At 49.1% G+C, this 27,016-nt stretch overlaps 1 protein-coding gene across 8 annotated transcripts; it reads right to left on the bottom strand.

Moving 5' to 3' along the window:
* Window positions 1-820: 820 nt before the first annotated feature.
* RNPEP (arginyl aminopeptidase) lies at window positions 821-26,737 on the bottom strand. 8 transcript variants are annotated; one of them, XM_055233597.2, is made up of 11 exons: window positions 26,187-26,737; window positions 19,576-19,716; window positions 19,087-19,235; window positions 11,677-11,793; window positions 10,422-10,657; window positions 7,330-7,443; window positions 5,914-6,026; window positions 5,635-5,743; window positions 3,592-3,816; window positions 2,555-2,697; window positions 821-1,409 (listed from the first exon to the last, which is right to left on the bottom strand). In XM_055233597.2, the coding sequence occupies exons 1-11, from the start codon at window positions 26,631-26,633 to the stop codon at window positions 1,251-1,253; spliced, it is 1,953 nt and encodes a 650-aa protein (XP_055089572.1). In that variant the 5' UTR covers window positions 26,634-26,737; the 3' UTR covers window positions 821-1,250. The 8 variants fall into 8 exon arrangements, with proteins under 8 accessions (XP_055089572.1, XP_055089571.1, XP_063469334.1 ...); XM_055233596.2 differs by having other exon boundaries at window positions 10,422-10,660; XM_063613264.1 differs by lacking the exon at window positions 26,187-26,737 and adding an exon at window positions 25,092-26,124 and having other exon boundaries at window positions 10,422-10,660.
* Window positions 26,738-27,016: the final 279 nt, after the last annotated feature.

Genomic DNA, 27,016 nt, shown 5'->3' on the forward strand with positions numbered 1-27,016 from the left:
CTCTTGGGCTCAAGTGATTCTCCTGCCTCAGCCTCCTGAGTAGTTGAAACCACAGGAATGCACCACACCCAGTTTGTTTTTTTTTTTTTTTTTTTTTGAGAAGTCTTGATCTGTCACCCAGGCTGGAGTGCAGTGGCATGATCTCAGTTTACTGCAACCTCCACCTCCCAGGTTCAAGTGATTCTCCTGCCTCAGCCTCCCAAGTAACTGGAAACTTCCCCTGCAAGGTGTGAGCCACCATGCCTGGCTAATTTTTGCATCTATCTTTTTTTTCAGTAGAGATGGGGTTTCACCATGTTGGCCATGCTGGTCTCAAACTTCTGACCTCAAGTGATTTGCCTGCCTCAGCCTCCCATAGTGTTGAGATTTCAGGCGTGAGCCACCACGCCCGGCTTTTTTTTTTTTTTTTGGGTAGAGATGAAGTCCTGCTATGTTGGCCAGGGTGGTCTCAAACTCCTGGGCTCAAGCGATCCTCTTGCCTCAGCCTCCCAAAGTGCTGGGATTACAGGCACGAGCCACCGTGCCCAGCCCATTTTTTTTTCTTAGTGATGGAAAAGATAATAGGAATGCTGCTGCAGATAGAGAATTCAGCTGCTTCACAGAGAACTGGAATGCTATTCCTTTTTCATTTTCCTGCACCAGCTGTGCCATTTTGCCATATTTTTTTTCATATGTGTAGGACACCTACCTCCTTCACCCTGGCTGTTTCCTGAGGACAGGAAAACACTGTCATTCTCTGGGCCTCCCCCAGTGACCTTTCCTGAACAAACACAGTGAAGACCTCTGGTGGAAGAAATTTAATAGTCACTCAATCCGTAACTTAATTTTTGCTTGAAAACTTTATTAAAATAAGGATTAAACCTGAAAAAAGAACAATCAGAATGCCAGCCCTTTGCATAAAATCAGCAAGAAAAAGGAGAGAAAGAGAAAAAAGAAAAGAAGAGAATCAGTCCTCTCCACTTCTTCCCAGAGACTTAGGTGGGGAGAAGACCCGCTGCCCTGCAGTGCCCGCAGCCTGTAGCGGGGAGAGCTGTGGGCAGGTTCTCTGTCTCAGGGCTCAGTGGGCTATAGAGAAGTAAGTTCCCACCAGAGCAGAGGCCCAAGAGTCACAGATACCTAAGCCTAGAGAACAGATTATCCTGAGGGGATATAAACTCCAGTAAGTTGATCAGAGAACAGGAATTTGGGAACAAACAATTATTCTGAAAGCCTGGAAAGCCTAAAGAGGCAGGGGCCATGCACAGGAGCCTCTAACTGCCCTTGGGTGCCACGATCTGCTGGACATAGTTGACAACATTGCTGTGGAGCTGGGAGGCGGTGGATGCAAAGGTCTCCTTGGCGAGGGTCTGGGCCACCTCACTGCCACCCATCATTGCGTGGTACAGCGGAAGTGTATACTTCTGCTTCCCCTGCAAGAAACACACATACACATGCCTAAGAAGCTTGCCTGGTGGGTCTGTCCAGCCCTCCTGCCCCCAGTGCCAGTCTAACAGCAGCCATGGCTAGGTGCTAAAAGGGATGTGGGTATCACAGCTGGAATGAGGAGTTTCTCATCAGAAGTGCTCTAATTCAGGTATCTTCTTGGGGGCCAAAGATCCATGGAGATGGATCTCAATATGCATCCCAACCCATGCTAACATGGGGATGTCTACACTCAACAAAACGAATGAGTTGGGTTGACACAATGGGACTCCAGACTTTTGGAAAGGTGTAGGTGGTGAGCCACCAAGTGAATAGCAGATATCAACGGCTGCAGCACATAAAGCTCACAGCTGCATACGGTCCAACTGCAGTCAAACAAAGGAAAACCCACAGGTCAAATTCACACAAATATAAGCCAGCGACATCACAAGTTCCTAAAATCCAGAATCTTGAGGGAGCCGTCAGAGGGCTCAGAATATCCCCAAACAGGCACACAGCCCTGACTTGATGCAGAGCACTGCTTCGTCTCCATTCCAGCCCCTCCCTGCTCCGGAATCTGATAACATTCGGTTCATCCTGAGAGCCTGGGGCCTTTCCCCAACAGGGCAACTTTCTTTTTTTTTTTTTTTGAGACGGAGTCTCGCTCTCTCACCCAGGCTGGAGTGCAGTAGCGCTATCTCGGCTCACTGCAAGCTCCGCCTCCCGGGTTCACATAGTGACAGAGGGTCTGGCTGCTGCCCCAACCATGCCCAAGTCACAGGGCAGCAGGGACCTAACCTCCAAGCCTTTGCTCCTCTTGCTTGGCCTCTGGCCCCTTTCCCTCTTGTGTTTCCCGCATGATGCTGTCACCCTCTTTCCCACCTCTGGGTTGGCTCTGGCCAGCTTTTTTCCCTGGGGTCTCACCAGCTGAAATGCAGAAAGCTCTGCAAGCCTGCAAGCCTCCTCTTGTCCCTAGGGCAATGCCTTCATAGCCACACTAGTAAAGAGGCTGAGTGGTAGGGTCCTCAGGTCATTTGCCCCTCCCTCTGTGCCTCAGATGAGTCCTGGATGAGCCCCGCCCACATGATTACTTCACGTATGGCCGAGTGGGTCCCAGTGTGCTTTTGGGAACAGCGAGGCAGGGGTCACCCACCTGGTTATGCAGGAACTCCTTCACTTTCCAGAAATCTTTCTGGTAGTCGTTCTTAAGGACAATTTGGCCCCATCGTAGCCGGAGCTCTGCATTCCGGGCATTTGAGATACTTGGGTATGTCTCTCCAAGTTTTTTCACATTCCCTGGAGAAGAGAAAGAAATGGTTTGTGGCTGGTCACGGTGGGTCACGCCTGTAACACTAGAACTTTGGGAGGCTGAGGTGGGTGGATCACTTGAGGTCAGGAGTGTGAGACCAGCCTGGCCAACATGGTGAAACCCCATCTCTACTAAAAATACCAAACAAAATTGGCCGGGTGTGGTGGCGCACGCCTGTAATCCCAGCTACTTGGAGGCTGAGGCGCTAGAATCAAGAATCGCTTGAACTCAGAAGGCGGAGGTTGCCATGAGCCAATAGCACCACTGCACTCCAGCCTGGTCGATAGAGCAAGATTAAAGCAGACATATTCCCCCAATATCTGTCCCATTTTTTCTCCTACCACTCACCTGCTAAAAGTCATCTTGGCTCTAACTTCTTTTTAACCCCTTGGTGAATATTATGTTGACTGAGCAGCCACAAAGCATTAGTGGTTGAGAGCTCTGGATGAGTGGGTTCTGTGCGACCTGTTTGTACCTCAAGTTCATTCTCTGTCACCTGGGTATTAACATCACACCACCTACTTCCCAGAGGAGTTGTGGGAATTAAATGACTTAATAGACACAAAGGTCTTACAAGAGTCGCCTGCAGGAGCTTCGGACTTGAGCAATGCCAGGCTTTGTGACTTTGTTCTTGTGGTGCTTATAAGTAGAACCCATAACCTCCCGATGGCACATTCCTTGTGGAGTGCCAGCTTCCCTAGTGTACGTGGCAGTCCCCTAACCCATAACTTCCCGATGGCACATTCTTTGTGGAGTGCCAGTCTCCCTAGTGTATGTGGCAGTCCCCTAGGGGCAGGCATCACTACTTTTTGTGAGCCTCCCTCTAGCCCCTGACATAAAGCTCTGCACACAAGGAGCCCTGGTTCACCATTTTTTCTTACCACGAGGGAGAGGGGATTTCTGGAGGATCTTATCCAGGAAGTAGACCAGCTGATAGGTCTTCCAGGGAGAGATGGCCACGGCTTCAATGGCCTTCATATCCAGCTCCTCAGCTGCCCACAGCTGGGCTAGCTCTTCAGCAGGCTTCATGAGTGAGTCCCCAGGGGAGAGATCAGGGAGGTAAGGGGGCCAGCCAGGGGTATTCAGCCATCGATCAAACTCAAAACCTGTTTGGGAGGAGAGAAGACACTATCAGAATTCTCTGGCCAGGTTACGGTCAGCTGGTTCAAGCAACTCCCAGAGACCTCAAGTTTCTCCTCTCTCCATCCCAAACTCTTTCCCCAGCATTTAACATTACTTTCCCATTTAACTATTTGCTCCAGCAGGGTCCTAGTTATAATGATATCTAGAGACTGTGCCGTTTTGACCGTGAAAGTGCTTTTCGCTCCAAATTAGCACTGTGTTGTCAGAGCCAAGTTGGTGGATGCTCTATTCATGTGCACGTTCTCCTACTGATCACCAGAACCACACTGTACTTAAGCACCCGGGCTCTAGGACCAGGCTGCCTGGGTTCCTACCCCTGCTCTGTCATTAACCAGCTGGGAGGCCACGGGCATGTTACTTCACCTCTCTGCACCTCAGTTTTATCTATAAAGTGGGGGTGATAGGCCCTGCTTCAGTGATGGTTATGAGGATTACATGAGCAAATAAACATTAAAAGCTTAGCGTATCGCCTGATGCATAGTAAGTACTCTGGAATTAACTATCATTAGCTCCGGAGGCCCATGACATTAAAATGCAAGCCTCCAACCGAACAGTAGGTGCTGCTAAAGGCCTGACCAATCCTACTGTCAGAGGACGCAGACTTCATCAAACCAAGAGTGACTCAAGGTTCAGGTCACAGCAAGAAGTGGGGGTATGTCTAATGGACTGTGTCATCTATGACAGGACATTTTTTGTTTTTTCTTTGGAAGCAGTACCTCCCAGGCAGAAATTGGAGGCTGGGCACAGTGGCTCACGCCTGTAATCCCAGCACTTTGGGTGACCGAGGCAGGTGGATCACCTGAGGTCAGGAGTTTGAGACCAGCCTGACCAACATGGAGAAACCCTGTCTCTACTAAAAATACAAAATTAGCCGGGTGTGGTGGCGCGTGCCTGTAATCCCAGCTACTCGGGAGTTTGAGACAGGAGAATCGCTTGAACCCGGGAGGCGGAGGTTGCGGTGAGCCGAGATGGTGCCATTACACTCCAGCCTGGGCAACAAGACTGAAACTCCATCTCAAAAAAAAAAGAAAAAAAAAAAAAAAAAAAGAAAGAAAGAAATAAGGAGGGCCACTGGGGTTGCCTTCACTCAGAAGGCTGTAGGAGGGGGTGCTGCCTCCACTCCTGCCGAGTTTTTTTTGTTTTTTTTTTTTTGAGACGGAGTCTCGCTCTGTCGCCCAGGCTGGAGTGCAGTGGCGCGATCTCAGCTCACTGCAAGCTCTGCCTCCCAGGTTCACGCCATTCTCCTGCCTCAGCCTCCCGAGTAGCTGGGACTACAGGCGCCCACCACATCACCCGGCTAATTTTTTTTTGTATTTTTAGTAGAGACGAGGTTTCACCGGATTAGCCAGGATGGTCTCGATCTCCTGACCTCGTGATCCGCCCGCCTCGGCCTCCCAAAGTGCTGGGATTACAGGCTTGAGCCACCGCGCCCGGCCTCCTGCCGAGTTTTAGCTTGGGGCAGTGGTGCAGCAGCAGCAGTGGCAGCTCTCTGGGCAAGTTAAGAGTCTGACTATGTGTGTCCAGGTGTGAGGAAAACAAGAGGAGGGGAGAGAGGAGAGGAGAGAGTAAGGATATAGACTGGGAGAAAATGAGGCAGAGAGGAGTCAAAAGAAGTCATTTTTGTGGAATAAATCCCAGGATTCTGGGTTTGCTTCCCAAAATGCCTCTACCTAGCTGACTCTGACCCGGTGTTTTCCCATCCACCACCAACTTTCCGAGTGTAAATGAGATCTCATTCTCTACTATTTTTTAGAAGCCTGTGGGCCAGTTCCTCTGCTTACCTGGAATGATATCCACTCTCTTTTTCTTAAGCTCAGGGAAATATTCCAAGTAGAAGTCCAGAAAGTCATCAGCTAAGATGCTTTGGAATTTGAATTCATGCACGTAGGCCTGTGAGGAGGGAAGGCTCTTCACACCCTCTCTGGCCCCATGGGGAGTGGTGTCCCTCTGTGTCCTGGGTCCTCCTCCAACCCCTTACCTCTTTCACCCCCTGCCTCTACCCTTGATCAGGCCCAGTGGCTTTATCCGCTCCTCTTCCTTCTCCCCTCATGTGACTATACCTTGAGAAAATTGTCAAACTGATCCTGATCACCCACCAAGTGGGCCAGGTATGAGACAAAGCAGAAACCTTTCTCGTAGGGGGTCTCATTATAGGTGTCGTCCGGGTCAACGCCTGGCAGAGGAGAAAGCAAACAAGATTTGAGCTTTTGTGGCCTGTCACCCGTAACGTTCTTCTCTAGCTCCACAGTCAAAGACTAGCAATGGAAGAGATCAGAATTCAGCTTCCCCAGGGACAGCAAGGCCAAGACTCTCTCTTAAGATCTCTCTCTCAAGGCCAAGATCTCTCTCCAGATATTGGGCCTCTCTCAAGGTACTTCCAAGATCTCAGAGGGCCATTCACTGTGGATCTAATATGAAGACAAAGAAACCAGCCTTCCAGAGGAGTGGACACATTTCCTTAGTCCCAGGATACACTTTGTGTGGGTAGGTTCCATCAGCTCTTCCCACTAAGCACCAAGCTGTGTCTTTTCCATCCCTATTGGTCACCACCTAAATACTCAACCTCCCCTCCCAGATCAATTTTTTTTTTTTTTTTTTGAGATGGAGTCTTGCTCTATCGCCCAGGCTGGAGTGTAGTGGCGCAATCTCAGTTCACTGCAACCTCTGCCTCCTGGGGTCGAGTGATTCTCCTGCCTCAGCCTCCCCAGTAGCTGGGATTACAGGTGTGCATCACCACACCCAGCTAATTTTTGTATTTTTAGTAGAGACGGGGTTCTCCGTATTGGCTAGGCTGGTCTTGAACTGTTGACCTCATGATCTGCCCGCTTTGGCCTGGGATTACAGGCGTGAACCACTATGCCGAGCCAATGTGTTGTTTTCACAGCTGTTCCAGGCTAAAACTAACTACCAGTCTCTAAGAAATTCATCTGCACACTTAACGGCATCAAGGAACATGAGCTTCAATTGCATAAAAAGGTTTCAGATTAGTCACACATGGAATGAAAGAAAATATTAGGAAGTAAAAAGATCTGAATTTGGAGAGAGGACCCGGATCTCAGTTGCAGTCATGCACTGATTAGGTACATGACCTGGACAAGACACTTAACTTGTCTGGCACTCAGTCTCGTCCTCTGTAAAATAAGGCTAATGCTTTTACTCTACAGAATCCACAGATCTGCCCTGATGATCATGAAGGAATGGGAAAGAGCCTGGTAAAATGATATCAACTTGTACAAATGCAAAGCAATGGTGAAGTCATCACGAACCGCACAGACTGGACAGAACTCCTATCTGGCTGCAATGGCTTGGGTTCAGTCAGCCCAGTGGCCAGAGAATTGGCTAGAAAGAGCTCTGGAGTGCCCCTCCCTCCAAATGAAGTATTCTAAGTGTGCACTGATCAACATGAAGTTCACATTAACTTGGGGCTCCAAGCTCAATTGAGGGCAGTGGGTGTCAGACAGAGGAGCCTCCTGGACCTGGTTCAATCTTCACGCGGAGCTTGTTGAGTGGGTTTTCCTCTCCAGTGATGTCCATGTGCTGACGCAGCAGAGCCCGCCCCGTTGCAGCCTCCAAGCAGGTGTACGCAGCGCCTGGTGCAGAATCAAACGTAAGCCCCAGGAAAAAGTCTGTCACCACATCCAAATGTATTTTCCTGACAGAGACACTGTGCTGCCTCCTTGTGGCCTCAAGAAGAACAGCGACAGATACCTGAAGCTTAATAACATTACCCTCCTGGGGACCCAGGGCAAATAGGGACAGTTACAGAGAGCCTGACTCAGTCCCTAGCTCCCTGTTGCTGTGGGCTACAAAGGACTTGGTTAACTCAGGCTGTTGGTCTCTCTCCTAAGTGAGGACTGGGGGAATCGCACCTTTCTGACAGTTACCTTTCCTTATCAAAGTACTGTGTTTTTATTTTATCTTATTTCATTTATTTTATTATTTTATTTTATTTTTTGAGACAGAGCCTCACTCTGTCACCCAGGCTGGAGTGCAGTGGCGCGATCTTGGCTCACTGCAACCTCCGTCTCCTCCCGGGTTCAAGCGATTCTTCTGCATCAGCCTCCCGAGTAGCCGGGATTACAGGTGTGCACAATCACGCCCAGCTAATTTTTGTATTTTTAGTAGAGAGGGGGCTTCATCACGTTGGCCAAGCTCAAACTCCTGACCTCAGGTGATCCGCCCGCCTTGGCCTCCCAAAGTGCTGGGATTACAAGCGTGAGCCACCACGCCCGGCCTCCGGCCTTATTTTTAGAAAATGATTTGATCATTTTTTTTTTTTTTTTTCCGAGACAGAGTCTCGCTCTGTTGCCCAGCCTGGAGTGCAGTGGCACGATCTCGGCTCAGTGCATCCTCTGCCTCCTGGATTCAAGCAGTTCTCCTATCTCAGCTTCCCAAGTAGCTGGGACTACAGGCACACACCACGATGCCTAGCTAATTTTTGTATTTTTAGTAGAGACGGGGTTTCACCATATTGGTCAGGCTGGTTTCACACTCTTAACCTCAGGTGATCCACCTGCCTCAGGCGTGAGCCACCGTGCCTGGCAATGACTTGATCTTCTGTGAAAACTTAGAACTATTTTCATCTGACTGTTTCTGTCAGACAAAAGAAATTATCAACCCCAAATTTTTAAGGATCTCTAAGTCTCCTTCTGCATTAAAAACAATGACTGAGGGAACAGTGGAGGGGTGGGGCACAGGGTTTTGGAACCAGCCAGCTCTGCCCTTTCCTAGATGTTTTGACTCTGAGTAAGTGACTTAGCCTCTCTCAGCCTCAGTTTCTTTAACTGTACAATGGGATAAAAATATTTGCTTGCAGGATTCCTTATGGCTGATTAAGATATTCACAAACAGGCTCTTGCTATATACATTCTGAACGAAAGTATAGAATTTGTACAAACTTTCTGGAAGATAATGGACAATATGTACTAAAAAGACTATGTAATTTAAAATGTTCAGGGCCAGGCGCAGTGGCTCACAGCTGTTGCCTCAGCACTTTGGGAGGCTTAGGCAGGCAGGTTACTTGAGGCCAGGAGTTCAAGACCAGTCTGGCCAATATGCCGAAATCCTGTCTCTACTAAAAACATAAAAACTAGCCGGGCATGGTGGTACATGCCTGTAATCCCAGCTACAGGGGGTGGGATGGGGGGGAGCTGAGGCGGGAGAATTGCTTGAACCACAGAGGTGGAGGTTGCAATGAGCCGAGATTGCAACACTGCACTCCAGCCTGGGCAACAGAACAAGACTCTGTCTCAAAAAAAAAAAAAAAAAAAAAGTTCAGACCCAGAAATTATGTTTCTAAGAATTTATCATTATTGAAATTATCTGATATGAATAGACATTTATTTATTTATTTATTTTTTTTGAGACGGAGTCTCGCTCTGTCGCCCAGGCTGGAGTGCAGTGGCGCAATCTCGGCTCACTGCAAGCTCCGCCTCCCGGGTTCACGCCATTCTCCTGCCTCAGCCTCTCCGAGTAGCTGGGACTACAGGCGCCCGCCACCACGCCCGGCTAATTTTTTGTATTTTTAGTAGAGACGGGGTTTCACCGTGGTCTCGATCTCCTGACCTCGTGATCCGCCCGCCTCGGCCTCCCAAAGTGCTGGGATTACAAGCGTGAGCCACCGCGCTCGGCCAATAGACATTTATATGTAAGGAAATTTGGAACATATTTCAATGGAAAATTGGAAACAACCAGTAAATTAAAAAACATCCATATATGCAGCTATAGAAGAAAATCTAATGGGCCGGGCACAGTGGCTCAAGCCTGTAATCCTAGCACTTTGGGAGGCCGAGGCGGCTGGATCACCTGAGGTCGGGAGTTCGAGACCAGTCTGACCAACATGGAGAAACCTCGTCTCTTCTAAAAATACAAAATTAGCCAGGTGTGGTGGCGCATGCCTGTAATCCCAGCTACTCGGGAGGCTGAGGCAAGAGAATCACTTGAACCCGGGAGGCGGAGGTTGCAGTGAGCCGAGATTGTGCCATTGCACTCCAGCCTGGACAACAAGAGCGAAACTCTGTCTCAAAAAAAAAAAAAAAAAATCTACTGACCTGGGGAAATGTTTTTTTAAAAAAAGTCAGTTGTTAAACCACGTATGGTTTGACAATTCATACATACAGAAAAATGTTGGATACGCACTACTGCCTCGTCTCTTCACACCCACTTGTATTCTGAAACCCCATAAGGAGATCACACTGGCCCCACAGGTTAAGAATGGGAGGCAGAGGCCGGGCGCCGTGGCTCACGCCTGTAATCCCAGCACTTTGGGAGGCCAGGCGGGCGGATCACGAGGTCAGGAGATCGAGACCATCCTGGCTAACACAGTGAAACCCCGTCTCTACTAAAAATACAAAAAATTAGCCGGGCGAGGTGGCAGGCGCCTGTAGTCCCAGCTACAAGGGAGGCTGAGGCAGGAGAATGGCGTGAACCCCGGGGGGCGGAGCCTGCAGTGAGCCGAGATCGCACCACTGCACTCCAGCCTGGGTGAAAGAGCGAGACACCGTCTCAAAAAAAAAAAAAAAAAAAAGAATGGGAGGCAGAGTCCTTAGGAGAGGGGTGGGCACTTTACCAAAGAGGATGGTGGAGATCCTCCTCTGGGCGTACATGGTGAAACCTTCATTGAGCCAGAATTCACCCCAGTTGGCGTTGGTGACCAGGTTCCCAAACCAACTGTGGGAGATCTCATGGATGATGACATCTGCCAAGGAGCGGTCCCCAGCTAGCAGGCAGGGGGTGACAAAGGTCAGACAAGGGTTCTCCATTCCTCCAAATGGAAAGGACGGTGGCATGAAGAGCAAGTCATACCTGCTGAGAAGTGGGTAGGTCACTGAGAGGCCCTGACTTCCCGGAGCAGACCCTACCTCGCCTCCCTTTCCAGCCTATTTCTAAGCCCTAAGAGATGCAGTCACTAAACAGGCAGAGTACGATTTCAGGCCCAGTGTGGAAAATAAAGCCCAGGCTCCTCAATGCTTCTCCCACGTGGCTCCCCTGCCTCACTGGGACTTCCCTCATCCAGGTGGTGTCTGCTCTCCCGGAGCTCACTCTCCAGGCATTTGTTTCCCTCTCTCCTTCCAAGCAGGTGTGGAGGTGGTAAGTGCATTATCAGCTCCATCACATGGAGTTCCCTGGAGGCCAACTTGGAGTCATAAAGACCAATGTGGAGCCTTTTATCTAAGGAGCCTAAAGTCTGAAGATGTGAAAGTTAAAAACAGAGTGTGGGGAAACTTCCAGCAATGGGAAAACACAGGTCAACAAAGGACCTTGACAGTGCTGCCCCATCTCAAACTTGGCAATTGCAGGTCACATTTTGATCATCTCAAGAACCTCTTCTCTGCTGGGCCTGGTGGCTCACACCTGTAATCCCAGCACTTTGGGAGGCCAAGGCAGACAGATCACCTGAGGTCAGGAGTTTGAGACCAGCCTGGCCAACATGGTGAAGCCCTGTCTCTACTAAAAATACAAAAATTAGCTGAGTGTGGTGGAGGGCATCTGTAATCCCAGCTACTCTGGAGGCTGAGGCAGGAGAATCGCTTGAACCTGGGAGGTGGAGGTTGCAGTGAGCTGAGATCATGCCAAGGCACTCCAGCCTGGGCGACAGAGCAAGACTCCATCTCAAAAAAAAAAAAGAACCTCATCTCCTAGGTCCTCTCCTCAGCAAGTGAGGAGCCTGGCTTATACCCTCCTCTTTTCCTCCTCTCCTTCACTTCTGGGATCAGGGAAACTTTGCTCTGGGAGGCAGGAGGTGGAGAAGCCACACGAAGAGGAAGAATGGAAACCAGGGACTCAGTTTAACAGGAGACACTAGCGTCAATGTGATACCACACCTTCCCCAAACATAAGGTCCAAAAAGCTTCTCTCCTGTTGCCAAAAATTCTTCTATCACCCCGTTGTACTCCTCCTTGGCGGCATCAATCAGGCAGGGCTCAGCCCACACCCGGCTCCTAAAGACAAGAGAGCAGAGAAAGCAGAATGGTGTTTAGAGACCATCGCAGTGACCTGATCCTGAAAGCACCTGTAGAAAATTGGCCTCCGCCAAGTGAATGTGACAATGCAGTCAGCCACCGTGACGGAGTGCAAGATCAGATCACCACGCAGATCCAAGAGACCGCTCACCACACCTGAGAAACAAGAACTCAAGACAGCCTCATGGAGGTGGAACCATGCTACACGGTTATGGCTTCGCTACTGAATGTGATCTTGCAAAAGTGATTTAACTTCTGAACCTCAGTTTCCTCATCTGTAAAATGAGTGAAGATTAAATAAGACAACACACAAAAGCCCCTCAAGAACAGTGGTTTATACAGTAAATGTTAGTTTTCTTCTCCGTACTTATAGGAGAGATAAGAAAGCGTCCCAACAATAGAATCTGGAATTGAATAAAACCTTAAGAGACAAACCTTTTTTATTTTTTTTTAAAGACAGGTTCTTGCTCTGTTGCCCAGGCTAGAGTACAGTGGTGTGATCCAACCTCCGCCTCCTGGGGCTCAAATGATCCTTCCACCTCAGCTCCCCAGCCCCAGTAGCTAGGACTACAGGTGCACGCCATCATGCCTGGCTAATTTTTTTATTTTTGTAGAGGTAGGGTTTCGCAATGTTGCCCTGGCTGGTCTCAAACTCCTGGGCTCAAGTGATTCACCTGCCTCAGCCTCTCAAAGTGCTGGGATTACAGGCATGAGCCACTGTGTCCGACCCAAACCTACTAATGTTAACAGAAATTTGTTAACTGCCTTAGGTACAATAATAGGATTGTGGTTATAAGGGAGAATGCCTCTATTCTTCAGAGGCACACAGATTTACTTGCTTTTAAATGGTCTAGCAAAAATAAAAACAAATCCACTCATAAAACTAATATGACAGAGTAGACGGTTCTATAGGTGTTCAATGCATCATCCTTTCAATTTTCTAAATATTTGAAATTTTCCTGATAAAAAGATAGGGAAACAAAGGTGGCTTGGAGGAAACAAAAACAAAAACAAAACAAGAAGATCCAGTCTAATGGAAAGATGCAATGGACTCAGGGCTCCTGCAGCCAAAGGCTCTGCTTGACCAAGAGCCCCTGGCTGCGCTGTAGAACTGCTTTTCCACACGGACATATGAATGAGGCTGGCTGGGCCTAGTGGCTCACGTCTGTAATCCCAGTACTTTGGGAGGCCGAAGTGGGCGGTTCACCTGAGGTCAAGAGTACGAGACCAGCCTGGCCAACATGGTGAAACCCTGTTTCTACTAAAAAAAAATACAAAAAAAAAAAAAATATATATATATATATATATATATATATATATATATATATATATAACCAGGGCATGGTGGTGCGTGCCTGTAATCCCAGCTACTTGAAAGGCCGAGGCAAGAGAATCACTTGAACCTGGGCGGCGGAGGTTGCAGGGAGCCAAGATCGCGCCATTGCACTCCAGCCTGGGCAACAGAGTAAGACTCTGTTTCAAAAAAAAAAAGACTGATGGCAAAGTGGGATGGGTCCAGGCCAGGATGAGGGAAAACTTCCTCTGCCTTTGCTGAAGCATAGGAACTATTCTAAAAGAAAGAAAAGATACAGGGAAACCAGTATCAGGTACTTCCCAAATATCAAAAGTAAAGACCTAGCCATGGAACATGCATATGCATGTGACAAAGCACCGAGAGTCTGGGATTACTCGAGGACAGGATCAGACTGCAATGCGGGAGGCAGTGGCAGGAGGTGGGACATGAGAGGCCCAAGAGGGTCAGGTCATAAAGAGCCTCAGACGCACTGTTACAGAATTGGACCTTCAGAGCCACGGGAGCATTTTAAGCCCACAAGTGACATTATCAGATTTAGTTTTAAGAGATCACCCTGGCTGCAGGACACAGAAAATATGTTAAACTACAAGAATGGGTGAGCTTCTCCAAGGAAAGCATGTAGAAGAAAAGAACAGGTCAAGGACAGAGCCCTGGACAACAGCGACACACAAGGAGCTGGGCAGAGGAGTCAGGGAAGGAGATGAGAAAGGACTAAGCAGGAGGCCCGACGACCAGCATGGGTGGTGTTACAGAAGCCAGGGGAGGGTCAATGGGGGCAGAAGAAAAACAGCAGAACATGAAGGCAAGGGCTAAAAAGCATCACGTGTTATCTGTGTTGAGGCGAATGGCCTCTCACTACAAAGTTTCAACGGCATGGCAAGGGTGGGGGGCTGGATTCCAATGGGTTGTAGCAATAAATGATTGTGGGGTGGGGGGGTTTCAAGAAGTGCAGCCAGTGAGTATACATGCCACTCAAGTCACCTGGCTACAGAGGGAAGGACAGTGTGTTGTGCCAGAAGAAAATACGGAGTTAAGGGTTTTTTGTTTTTTGTTTGTCTTTTGAAACGGAGTCTTGCTCTGTTGCCCAGGCTGGAGTGCGGTGGCACGATCTCGGCTCACTGCAAGCTCCACCTCCCGGGTTCACACCATTCTCCTGCCTCAGCCTCCCATGTAGCTGGGACTACAGGCATGAGCCACTGCACCCGACCGAGTCTGGTTTTTTTTTTTTTCGTTTTGGCTTTTTTTTGAGGTGGAGTCTCACTTTGTCGCCCAGGCTGGAGTGCAGTAGTGCAATCTCGGCTCACTGCAACCTCCACCTCCCGCATTCAAGTGATTCTCCTGCCTCAGCCTCCTGAGTAGCTGGGATTATAAGCATGCACCACCATGTCCAGCTGATTTTTGTGTTTTTAGGAGAGATGGGGTTTCACCACGTTGGCCAGGCTAGTCTCAAACTCTTGACCTCAGGTGATCCGCCCACCTTGGCCTCCCAAAGTGCTGGGATTACAAGCGTTAGCCACCGCGCCCAGCCTTGAGTTTGTTTTTTGCTTTGCTATAGATCTCAGAGAAACTGGTGCTTGTCTAGAGGGGGAGGCTGCAGATTTGAAGAGAGAGATGTGTAAATGATGAGGCAAAGTCCCAGAGGACATGTAAGGGAAGAGATTTGGCTTTAAACAGAAGGAAGGACCCTCGATGCAGTCCGGAAGGATAAAAGCAGATGAAGATAACTTTTTAAGTAGAGGACAGGAAGCTGACATAATCATATCTGATGAATTTAATATTCTCAATAAAACAGGAGACAAGACCTTCTGCTTAAATGAGGGGATGGGATTGCATAGCAAACTTAAAGAGAAGAGTAGTCTTAGAACAGCTTAAAGGGAGTGAGATGGAAAGATAAACAAGAGGACTGTTGAACGACCTTGAAAGCACACCTGCAGCTGAAGACTGTGCATCTGCTACATTTTTCTGGAAAACCCCACACATGTCTATTTCGACTTTCCTTTAATTCCGACTTTTCACGAAGAATTGAGAAAGGTGTAGTGGTTATTACTGTGTAGTTTCACTATTTTCTTTTTTCTTTTTTTTTTTTTTTGAGACGGAGTCTCGCTCTGTCGCCCAGGCTGGAGTGCAGTGGCGCAATCTCGGCTCACTGCAAGCTCCGCCTCCCGGGTTCACGCCATTCTCCTGCCTCAGCCTCTCCGAGTAGCTGGGACTACAGGCGCCCGCCACCACGCCCGGCTAATTTTTTTTTTTGTATTTTTAGTAGAGATGGGGTTTCACCGTGGTTTCGATCTCCTGACCTCGTGATCCGCCCGCCTCAGCCTCCCAAAGTGCTGGGATTACAAGCGTGAGCCACCACGCCCGGCCAGTTTCACTATTTTCTACAGCTCCCAAATACCCACTTATAGAAGTAGAGAAAAGGAATTGTATAACAAGGGACTGGGACATTATAGCAGCGGGATAGTGGGCAAGGGGCTCTGGGGTGCTGATAAGAGGTAACCAACCATGCACTTGGGCCAGGGAGGGAAGCCCAGTCAGGAGGGTCTTGACTGCCCAGGAGAAATGAGTGGCTTGCCGGAAGGGAGGCTGCCATGAGCTCAAGGAGGAGACATGGTGGAATACAGTGGGAGAGAGGCTGCCAGAGAGCTGGAAGGTTAGCAGAGTCAGGATGAATGAGGACAAGGGGCTCAAGGGGCTTAAAAGTTCAGATATGGTACAGTTCATGACAATGACGATGTCTAGGCTCTAGACCCCAGAGCATGGGTGTGAATATAGGTGGCTGACAGAGTGGAGAAGGCTCCCTGAGTAGAGGTCAAGAAACCCTGAAGGTTGGTGTGGTGGCTCATGCCTGCAATCCAAACACTTTGGGAGGCTGAGGTGGGAGGATCTCTTGAGCCCAGGAGTTCAAGATCAGCCTGGACAACATAGCAAGACCTTGCTCCTGCAAAAAACAAACAAAATTAACTGGGCATGGTGACAGAGTAGCTGTGGTCCCAGCTACTCTGGAGACTGAAGTGGGAGGATTGTTTGAGCCTGGTAGCTTGAGGTTCAATGGGCTGTTATTGTGCCACTGCATTCCAGCCTGGGCAAGAGAGCGAGGCAAGGAAAGAAAGAAAGAAAGAGAGAGGGAGGGAGGGAGGGAGAAAGAGAAGGGCAGATCAGGGCAGGGCACAAGAAACCCTGCAGCCACCCTCAACCCTGGGTGTTAGGAGAGAAAAGTCGCCAAAGATGATGCGACAGGAAACCAGACAGAAAAAGACCATGGGACGGCAGTCAGTGTCTTCAAGGAATTACTTTGTGAACTGTTCTACCACCACCTTGGATATCAAAATTACCATAGTCCTTCAGCCCAGTGGACTTCAGCTTGTTACAACTAGAAGGTTTAAGACAGTCATCCAAGATACCTCCACCAGGACACACATTTCTTTTTTTTTTTTTGAGACGGAGTCTGGCTCTGTTGCCCAGGCTGGAGTGCAGTGGCACAATCTCGGCTCACTGCAAGCTCCGCCTCCCGGGTTCACGTCATTCTCCTGCCTCAGCCTCTCCGAGTAGCTGGGACTACAGGCGCCCGCCACCACGCCCGGCTAATTTTTTTTTTTGTATTTTTAGTAGAGATGGGGTTTCACCGTGGTCTCGATCTCCTGACCTCGTGATCCGCCCGCCTCGGCCTCCCAAAGTGCTGGGATTACAAGCGTGAGCCACCGCGCCCGGCCCAGGACACACATTTCTGTCAAAATAAATGAGGATGCTCTCAGTCAAGCTGCAATCTCACTACCTGTGGTACATTGCAAAGAGCACTGGATTTGCAATGGAAATACCTGAATTTTAATTCCAGTTTTGCCAACTAGTGGTCCTGCACAAGCCACTCACCACAGCCTTGGTTTGCTTATTTTTAAAATGTAGAAAGTATCATCCTCATGGAGTCTGTGTAAGGATTAGAAGAGATTATACATAAAAGGGCCTACTGGGATATACCCATAACTCCCCTCTGCCCCGGATTTTCCTCTTGCAGTAACAGGGACTGGGATAGGTGGCATACCTTGCCAGTAGACCCTCCCATTTAATAAACCCCCACGGCCGGGCGTGGTGGCTCATGCCTGTAATCCCAGCACTTTGGGAGGCCGAGGTGGGTGGATCATGAGGTCAGGAGTTCAAGACCAGCCTGGCCAACACAGTGAAACCCCGTCTCTATTAAAAATATAAAAATTAGTCAGAAATGGTGGCACGCACCTGTAGGCCCAGCTACTTGGGAGGCTGAGGCAGGAGAATTGCTTGAACTCGGGAGGCGGAGGTTGTGGTGAGCCAAGATCGTGCCACTGCACTCCAGCCTGGGCAACAGAGCAAGACTCCATTTTAAAAATAATAAATAAATAAACCCCCACAAGACCCTACAATGTGACCCAGGAGGCAAGGACTGTTTATCTAATCCGGGAAGGAATAAGGCATTACCACCAGTTAAGTGGATTCTGTCACCTAGTTCGATATACCACGTTGTCATTTTATTACAGGCAGTGTAAAAAGAAATCATTATCACTCAGTATCTTTAGAATCTATTGTTCTCTCATTTCCCACTAATAGTTCATACTCTTACAAACAGAACCTTAGTAAGGGTATTCTTGGAAACAACATTCCTTTACTTATCTACTTGCTTGTCTATTGCAAAGATGACATCCTTTTGGTTATTTCCTGCCCTGCCTATTAGGAAGACAGCCCTTCGTGAGAGGAGGGCACTTTTGTCTTTCCAGACTGGTATTGTTTTGAGTGTGTGCACTGGGAGCAGATGCCAACGGAATCCCATTTATTATTCCATCTGATAACCAGAAACTAAGACTCATGATACCAGCAGTGCCACTGAGCCCAGTTATGAAGTCTGAGGCTTGTAACTAATCTTGTCAAGGACACCACTGCCTCTAGGAACTGGGAGCAGGGCCAGAGATAAAGAACAGCAACAGCGCCAGGAAAAGGTCACGGCTTCACCGTCCAGCCTGTGATGCTCCCACGTTGGGACCAAGCTATGTTGGCAGGTAATACAAGAGCCAGGAAAAACCTATACTCCTGGTCAAACCTCTTTTCTCAGGAAACCTTACAAAATCCCTTTTTATCTTCACAAGATCCATGTAACTTCACGGAGGCATTGCTGTCACCATAGGCTTAGACTCATGCATCTGCTGCAGACAGGAAGGAGAGTCCGCTTCCCTCTTAGAGGGAAATGATACCAAAGTTGTTATTTCCAGGAACTATGTGCAAAAGAAAATGGGGAAGATTTGGTACAAAGATAGGAAAGTGGATATAGCTGCTAGAAGGGCATTTAAAACTTAAAGATATTAATAAAGATCCATTTCCCAGGCCGGGCATGATGGCTCATGCCTGTAATCCCAGCACTTTGGGAGGCCAAGGCGGGTGAATCACCTGAGGTCAGGAGTTCGAGAGCAGCCTGGCCAACATGGTGAAACCCTGTCTCTATGAAAAATACAAAAATTAGCCGAGCGTGGTGGGGCATGCCTGCACTCCCAGTTACTTGGGAGGCTGGGGCAGGAGAATCGCTTGAACCCAGGAGGCAGAGGTTGCAGTGAGCCAAGATCGCACCATTGCACTCCAGTCCAGCCTGGGCAACACAGCGAGACTCCATCTCAAAAATAAAAAAATAAATCCATTTCCCAAAACTGCAGCCTAAATTCCAACATCCCTCTGTAAGGCAGCCCAGGACAGCGCTACTGCTAGCAGGGATGATGATCTCATTCCAGGCAGCAGGATTAGAACTGGAGAGAGAGAGTGAGAAAGGCAGGGAGAAAAAGAGCACTTCCTCCAGCTGTGCTCATGCTGCATGAGCTGCAGAAAGGCTCTGGACTCACATAGAGGATCCAAGACTGCCCAAGAACCACCCCAGCAGGTCCACTGGTCAGAGTCCTCCTCGCCTCTGAGGCCAATCCAACCTTGCCTGTGGGGTCTTTGTCTCCTACCTGGGTCCAACTTCAGCCGAAACCAGATCTCCGATGGCCAAAGCTATCAGATAGGAGGGGATGGGCTGACACATCTGGAAGAAGAACTTATTTGGACCTCTCTTCTCCCAGGTACTAGCACTCATCACAGCTGTGAAGCCATCTGGGACCTGACAACAGAGAAAGCTTAGGAGATTTTACCTGGAGAGAGTCTCCTTTTGATTAGTTTGAATAAGAGCATGACCGGCCACCTGTGTGTGATGATAATGGCCCGGAGTCTATCTTGGAGAACACAAAGGTTTCAAGAAACTAAATCTGTGCTCAACTGATGGGATTTAGAGGAAGGCTACATACAACTTCAGTAGGTGGAAGAATTTAAAAGTAAGCAATTTTTCAGAAGTACCACTGAATGGATGAATAATAATTTACCACTGAAATGTGACCTGATTGATAGATCTGAAATCATTTATTAATCCCAAGGGCAGGTGCACCTAACCTTAGTCTCCTTACCTCAATAAGAGCTGAATACTTGTATTTAACAGCAGGCGTGTCAAAGCAAGGGAAGAAGGCCCGGTTTAGGACAGCCTGGCCCTGGGTGTACATAAAGGGCTTCTTCTTTCCTGCTGTCTGCTCGGGAGCCAACCAGCAAACCTAAGTGAAAAGAAGAACATTTCAGAACTGACATCTCCCACACGAGCTCAGTCTGGCCAGAGAAGTGAGCTGGCTGGAATGAGAGAATTTTAGGTAATCCTTAAAACCTTTCTGCCAGCCAGTCTGCTTCGACTAGAAAGCTCTTTCCTCTGTGTATTTAGTTCATCCTGGAATCCAAGCCAAAGTATGACATCCACTTCACAGGGCAGACCACCAGAAAGGTTCCATTCCTCACTGCATCCCATGGGTCATCTCAGAGACCCTGGACCTAGCCTCTGACCCTGTCATCTGTACCCTATCTGTGTCCTTCTCACTGTAGTAGTTTCTCATCAAACAAAAAACTACTGAAGCAACTGCATTTGGACTTGTGATAAGACACAGAAAAGCAGAACTCAACTGGGAGTCAGTGATTAATATGTATCCTCTTTTTTTTTTTTTTTTTGAGACAGAGTATCGCCCTGTCACCCAGGCTGGAGTATAATGGTGCAATCTCGGCTCACTGCAACCTCGACCTCCCAGGTTCAAGCAATTCTCATGCCTCAGCCTCCCAAGTAGCTGGGACCACAGGCGTGGGCACCACCAAGCCCAGCTAAGTTTTGTATTATAGAGATAGGGTTTCACCATGTTGGCCAGGCTGGTCTCCAACTCCTGGCCTCAAGCAACCTGCCTACCTCAGTCTCCCAAAGTGCTGGGATTACAGGCATAAGCCATCATGCTCAGCCTAATATGTGTTTTTCTTTTTTTTTTTTTTTTCGAGGCAGTTTCACTCTTGTCACCCAGGCTGGAGTGCAATGGTGTGATCTTGGCTCACTGCAATCTCCACCTACTGGGTTCAAACGAGTCTCCTGCCTCAGCCTCCCAAGTAGCTGGGATTACAGGCATGCATCACCACACCCGGCTAATTTTGTATTTTTAGTAGAGATGGGGTTTCTTTTTTTGTTGTTGTTTTTGAGACGGAGTCTCGCTCTGTCGCCCAGGCTGGAGTGCAGTGGCGCCATCTCGGCTCACTGCAAGCTCCGCCTCCCAGGTTCACGCCATTCTCCTGCCTCAGCCTCCCAAGTAGCTGGGACTACAGGCGCCCGCCACTACGCCCGGCTAATTTTTCTGTATTTTTAGTAGAGATGGGGTTTCACCTGTTAGCCAGGATGGTCTCGATCTCCTGACCTCGTGATCCGCCTGCCTCGGCCTCCCAAAGTGCTGGGATTACAGGCGTGAGCCACCGCGCCTGGCGAGATGGGGTTTCATCATGTTGGTCAGGCTGGTCTTGAACTCCTGACCTCAGGTGATCTGTCCGCCTCAGCCTCCCACAGTGCTGGGATTACAGGCATGAGCCACTGCACCTGGCCTAATATGTGCTTTCTATTCCTAAAATTTACCTTTTCAGAAGAAATGTATTTTATATGATGGGCACTGGTTATATGATTCTTTATCTGTGTTCTGTCAGCTCTTAAACAAAGGGCAAATCTGGGTTGGGTGCAGTGACTCATGCCTGTAATCCCAGCACTTTGGGAGTCCGACGCAGGTGGATCACTTGAGGTCAGGGGTTCATGACCAGCCTGGCTAACATGGTAAAACCCTGTTGCTACTAAAAATACAAAAATTAGCCAGGCGTGATGGCATGTACCTGTAATTCCAGCTACTCAAGAGGCTGAGGCAGGAGAATTGCTTCAGAATTGCTTCAGAATTGCAACCCAGGAGGCAGAGGTTGCCGTGAGCTGAGATCATGCCTCATGCCACCGCACTCCAGCCTGGGTGACAGAGCGAGACTCTGCCTCAAAAAAAAAAAAAAAAAAGGTCAAATCTGAATGATTTATAACAAAACCCACTTTTTGCCTATAGCAAACAGGCATTCATTTACCTGGAAGTGGGGCAGGGTGGAGCATAGGTCAGTAACAAATACCATTTAGAATTTAGAAATGGATTCGATTACTCCAGGATGATTTCATAGGGGAAGAAAACTTTCTGGCTGGACCTTCAAAGACACGCAGGATGGAGATGGCTGGAAAGGAAGAGAGGAGACATTCACAAGGAGACGAGCAGCAACATGAGCAGAGGCATAAACAGATGCAGGCTCTGGATGCAGAGTTGGGGAGGCAGGCCTGGGCAAGTCTAATGAAGGGTTCTGAACACAGCAGTGTCTGAGATCTATTTTAAGAGGTATAAGGAAGCTACGTTGGGACGCTGGGTTTTTCTTTGAGTTTTTGTGTGTGAAAAATTTAATTAGTCTCCTTATAACAGGTACAGTGCAATCTAGAAAGGGATGAGAGAATAACTTCACAGTGGAGAAAGCTGATGAACACTGCTTCAGCCAGGGGACCGAGGTCAACGCTGACAGTCATGTATCATGTGGATACTATGCGCCCTCAATACCTGATGAAAATGGCACTTTGGCCGGGCAGGGTGGCTCACACATGTAATCCCAGCACTTTGGGAGGCTGAGGCGGGTGGATCACCTGAGGTCAGGAGTTCAAGACCAGCCTGGCCAACACAGTGAAACCCTGTATCTACTAAAAATACAAAAATTAACCGGGGTGGTGGCATGTGCCTGTAGTCCCAGCTACTTCGGAGGCTGAGGGAGGAGAATCGCTTGAACCAGGGAGGCGGAGGTTGCAGTGAGCCAAGATCACACCACTGCAGTCTAGCCTGGGTAACAAGAGTGAAACTCCATTTCAGGAAAAAAAAAAAAAGAGAAAAGAAAAGAAAAGAAAAGAAAATGGCACTTTAAAACTCTGTGAATTTCCCCTCAAAACCCATAATCCCAATCTAATCATGAGAAAACATCAGATAAGTTCCAATACAGGGGCATCCTACACTATACCTGGCCAACACTTCTCAAAACTGTCAAGGTTGGCTGGGCTCAGTGGCTCACACCTGTAATGCCAGCACTTTGGGAGGTCAAGCCAGGAGGATTGCTTGAGGCCAGGAGTTTGAGACCAGCCTGGGCAACATAGGAGGACCCTGTCTCTACAGAAAAAATAAAAATAAAAAAATAAAAAACAAAAAACTGGCTGGGAGCAGTGACTCATGCCTGTAATTCTAGCACTTTCTTTGGGAGGCCAAGGTGGGAGGATTGTTTGTTTGAGCCTAAGCGTTTGAGACAAGCCTGGATAACACAGTGAGACCTCATCTCTACAAATAATAAATTCAAAAAATTAGCTGGGCGCAGTTGTATGCACCTGTGGTCCCAGCTACTTGGGCTGAGGCAGGAGGATCACTTGAACCAGGGGGATCAAGGCTGCAGTGAGCTATGATTGTGCCACTCACTGCACTACGGCCTGGGTGACAGAGCAAGATCCTGTCTCAAAAAACAAACAAACTGTCAAAGTTATATCAAAAACAAGGAAAGTTTGAGAAATTGTCACAGTCCCAAGAGGATACATGACAGCTAAATATAATGTGGAATTCTGGATGGCTTCCTGGAACAGAAAAAGGTATTAAGTAAAAACTAAGGGAATCTGAAAAAACTATGGACTCCAGTATTGGTACTGGTTCATTAATGATAACAAATATATTATTATACTAATGTAAAATGATTCAATCTTGGTTAATAATGTATTAGCATTGGTTAATTGTAACAAATGTGTCATACTAATGCCAAATGGTAGCAAGAGGGGAATCTGTGTGTATATGTGTATGTAGGGAGTACTGAACTGTATATGGGAACTCTCTGAACTAGCTGCTCAATTCTTCTTTAATGTTTTAAAATATAAAGTCTATTAAAAAAAAATTAAGCCAGGCATGTTGGCTCATGCTTGTAGTCCCAGCACTTTGGGACGCCAAAGCGGGCAGATGGCTTGAACCCAGGAGTTCAAGACCAGTGTGGGCAACATGGCAAAACCCCATCTCTACAAAAAATAACAAAAATTAGCCAAGTGTGGAGGTGGCAGGTCTGTGGTCGGTCCCAGCTACTCAGGAGGCTAAGGTGGGAGGATCACTTGAGCCAGGGAGGTCAAGGCTGCAATGAGCTGAGATGGTGCCACTACACCAGTCAGTAAGAATTGATCAATTGACTGATCATTGAATGCCATCAGTCAGTGATGTTTTTACTGATCAGCTGGGAAATGAGTTTTTTTTTTTTTAGAAGGAGCCTCGCTCTGTCACCCAGGCTAGAGTACAATGGCATGATCTCAGCTCACTGCAGCCTCTGTGTCCCAGATTCAAGTGATCCTCCTGCCTCAGCCTCCCAAGTAGCTGGGTTTATAGGTGTGAGCCACCACAACCAGCTAATTTTTGTATTTTTAGTGGAGATGGGGTTTCACCATGTTGGCCAGGCTGGTCTCAAACTCCTGACCTCAGGTGATCTGCCAGCCCTGGCCTCCCAAAGTGCTGGGATTACAGATGTGAGCCACCGCACCCAGCCTGGAAATGAGATTTTTAAAAAGAACAATGTAGGGAGCTTTTTGACCCCTTCTCAAAAAAAAAAAAAAAAAAAAAAAAAAAAAAGAAATACAAAAGTTAGCAGTAAGAGCTAACACAGCTTACTTACCATGTACCACACACCATATTAGCCACTTATGGAAAGACAACTCATTTAACATATGTCAAGCACTTAGACTAGTGCCTGGCTCATCTTATTAAATATTAGCCATCACCCCCCACCCACCAAAATTGCTTACTCATCATATTTGCTTTTTTTTTTTGTTAAAACAGGGTCGCACTCTGTTGCTCAGGCTGGAGTGCAGTGGTGTTATCAGGCTGTGAAAGGAAAATCTCTTGGGCCCCCAAAATCACTAAGGAAAACTCAAGCTGGGAACCGCTTAAGGCACACCTGCCTCCCATTCTGTTCAAAGCCACTCCTCTGCTCACTGAGATGGATGCATATCTGATTTGTTTCCTTTGGAAAGGCTCATCAGAAACTCAAAAGAATGTAACCATTTGTATATCACCTATCTGTGATCCGGAAGCCGCTTCATGTCTTCCTGCCTTTGCTTCAAGTTGTCCCGCCTTTTCAGACCTGACCAATGTACTTCTTACATATACTGATTGATGTATCATGTCTCCCTAATGTATAAAACCAAGCTGTGGGCGGGGCACGGTGGCTCACGCCTGTAATCCCAGCACTTTGGGAGGCCGCCAAGGCAGGCGGATCAAGAGGTCAGGAGTTTGAGACCAGCCTGACCAACATAGTGAAATTTTGTCTCTACTAAACAATACAAAAATTAGCCGGGTGTGGTGGCGCACGCCTGTAGTCCCAGCTACTAGGGAGGGTGAGGTACGAGAATCGCTTGAACCCGGAGGCAGAGGTTGCTGTGAGCCGAGATCTTGCCACTGCACTCCAGCCTGGACGAGAGTGAGACTCTACCTCAAATAAATAAACCAAAGAAAAATTAAACTGTAAGAAAGCAGTTTACTATGAAACTTGCAACCAACTCTACCTGAGATAATTGGCAGCCACAGCCTAAGGACTCTCCAGGAAGGATTTTCTGACTCTTACAGACATAAGCCACGGAACTCCATCCTCTTATTTCCAATATTTGCCCCATCCCGAAAAAACATTAAAGAGTTAACCAACAGTGAGAAGGCCAAATTATTATAATGCTTATAGCACCCTAATTCCAATTCTCACTTTTACTCAAATTCTTTCGTTAATTAAATCCAGGAGGATTTCGTTAATCAAATCACAGGAGGAAACAAAAACAAAGATATGAACTTTAACCGTGGAACTAGAAGGCCACACAGAACAAAGAGCTAGATCAGCATCTGGCTAATTCCAGAGCCACCATTAGCAGAGATAAGGAGCCGGGCGCGGTGGCTCACGCCTGTAATCCCAGCACTTTGGGAGGCCGAGGCGGGCGGATCACGAGGTCAGGAGATGGAGACCATCCTGGCTAACACAGTGAAACCCCGTCTCTACTAAAAATACAAAAAAAAATTAGCTGGGCGAGGCGGTGGGCCGCTGTAGTCCCAGCTACTCGGGAGGCTGAGGCAGGAGAATGGCGTGAACCCCGGAGGGCGAAGCCTGCAGTGAGTGATCGCGCGACTGCACTCCAGCCTGGGCGACAGCGAGACTCTGTCTCAAAAAAAAAAAAAAAAAAAAGCAGAGATAAGGTGGCTGATAATCAGGGACCTCGGCCCAAAAGTCCAAGACAGCACTAAGTGAAGTGCATGAACAACAGGTCACCTAGAAAGCCACGGAAGATGTTAGAAACGGCAGTGTGCGATGAGCGGGAATGCGGCGCAATCTAGACTAGCCTCCAGGGCCAGGGAGGAGACGCGGAAGGACGGAAAGGGCGAAGGATGCGCCGCCCAGTGGCTGGAGGAAGTCCAGAAGAAGGAAACCAGGCAGCCCGGGAGGAAAAGAGGAAGCAAGGACAGGAGGCCTAGAGGCGGCGCGCGGGGAGTAGGCCCCTCCAGGGACGCTCTGGAAGGGTGCTCCTTGTCCCTCCCGGGTGGGGTAGGTGCGGGTGCAGGGCGGCTCGGGGCCGGAAGGGCGGGCAGGCAGCGGCGGGCCCAGGCCGGGGCACACTCACCCCGGGTCCCTCCCCGACGCGGTAGGTGAGCAGCACCTGGAGGCGCTCGGAGGCGCGGCAGGGCTGCGGGAAGGACACGCACAGGGCCTGGCCATAGTGCGAGAAGGGCTGCGTGTAGAAGCTCACGGGCTCCGCGGGCGGCTCCTCCGAGCCGGGCAGCTCCCGCCGCAGCGCCGCCGCCGTCACCTCCAGGCACGGGTGCGAGTCCAGCCGCAGCTCGGCGGCGCCCTCGGGCTCCAGGCAGCGCAGGTCCAGGACCGCGGTGCCGCTCAGCTCCCGGCTCCCTGTGCCGGGCCCTGGAGGCCCGAACTCAGCCCGCAGGTCCAGGTGCAAGTGCAGCAGCTCAAAGGCCCGGAAGTTGGAGGCCGAGGCCACGTCCACCGCCTGCGTGGAGTGCAGCGGCCGCCGGGCCGCGCCGGTGCCGGGGGAAGGCTCGCCGCTCGCCATGGTCCGCAGCGCCGTTGCTCACCCGCCGGGCCGCGAACCCGAGGGGAGCCCCGCCCCGAGGGCCGCGGGCCCCGCCCCCGAAATCTGCTCCCGACCGCATCCCCTCCCTGCGCTCTACCGCCCACTCTTCTAGCTGCACCCGTGCCTCGGGACTTAGGACAAAAGAGGCCGGTGGGATCGTGTGGCCCCCGTTTGCCCACCCGTATCCTACTGAGGTGTTCCAGTCGTTCCGGTGGGGCACCCTTCTCTGCTGACCCTTCCTGCTTCCGCATCTAGGCAGCGGCGAGGACTGAGCCCTGGCTGGGAAGGTCTGAGTTCCAGATCTTACACCCAGCGATAAGCCAGTTGTTAGGACTGTGTGTCACCTTGGGCAAGTCGCGCAA

Source organism: Symphalangus syndactylus, chromosome 19 (assembly GCF_028878055.3).
Source record: "Symphalangus syndactylus isolate Jambi chromosome 19, NHGRI_mSymSyn1-v2.1_pri, whole genome shotgun sequence".
In the NCBI taxonomy this organism is placed as follows: Eukaryota; Metazoa; Chordata; class Mammalia; order Primates; family Hylobatidae; genus Symphalangus; species Symphalangus syndactylus.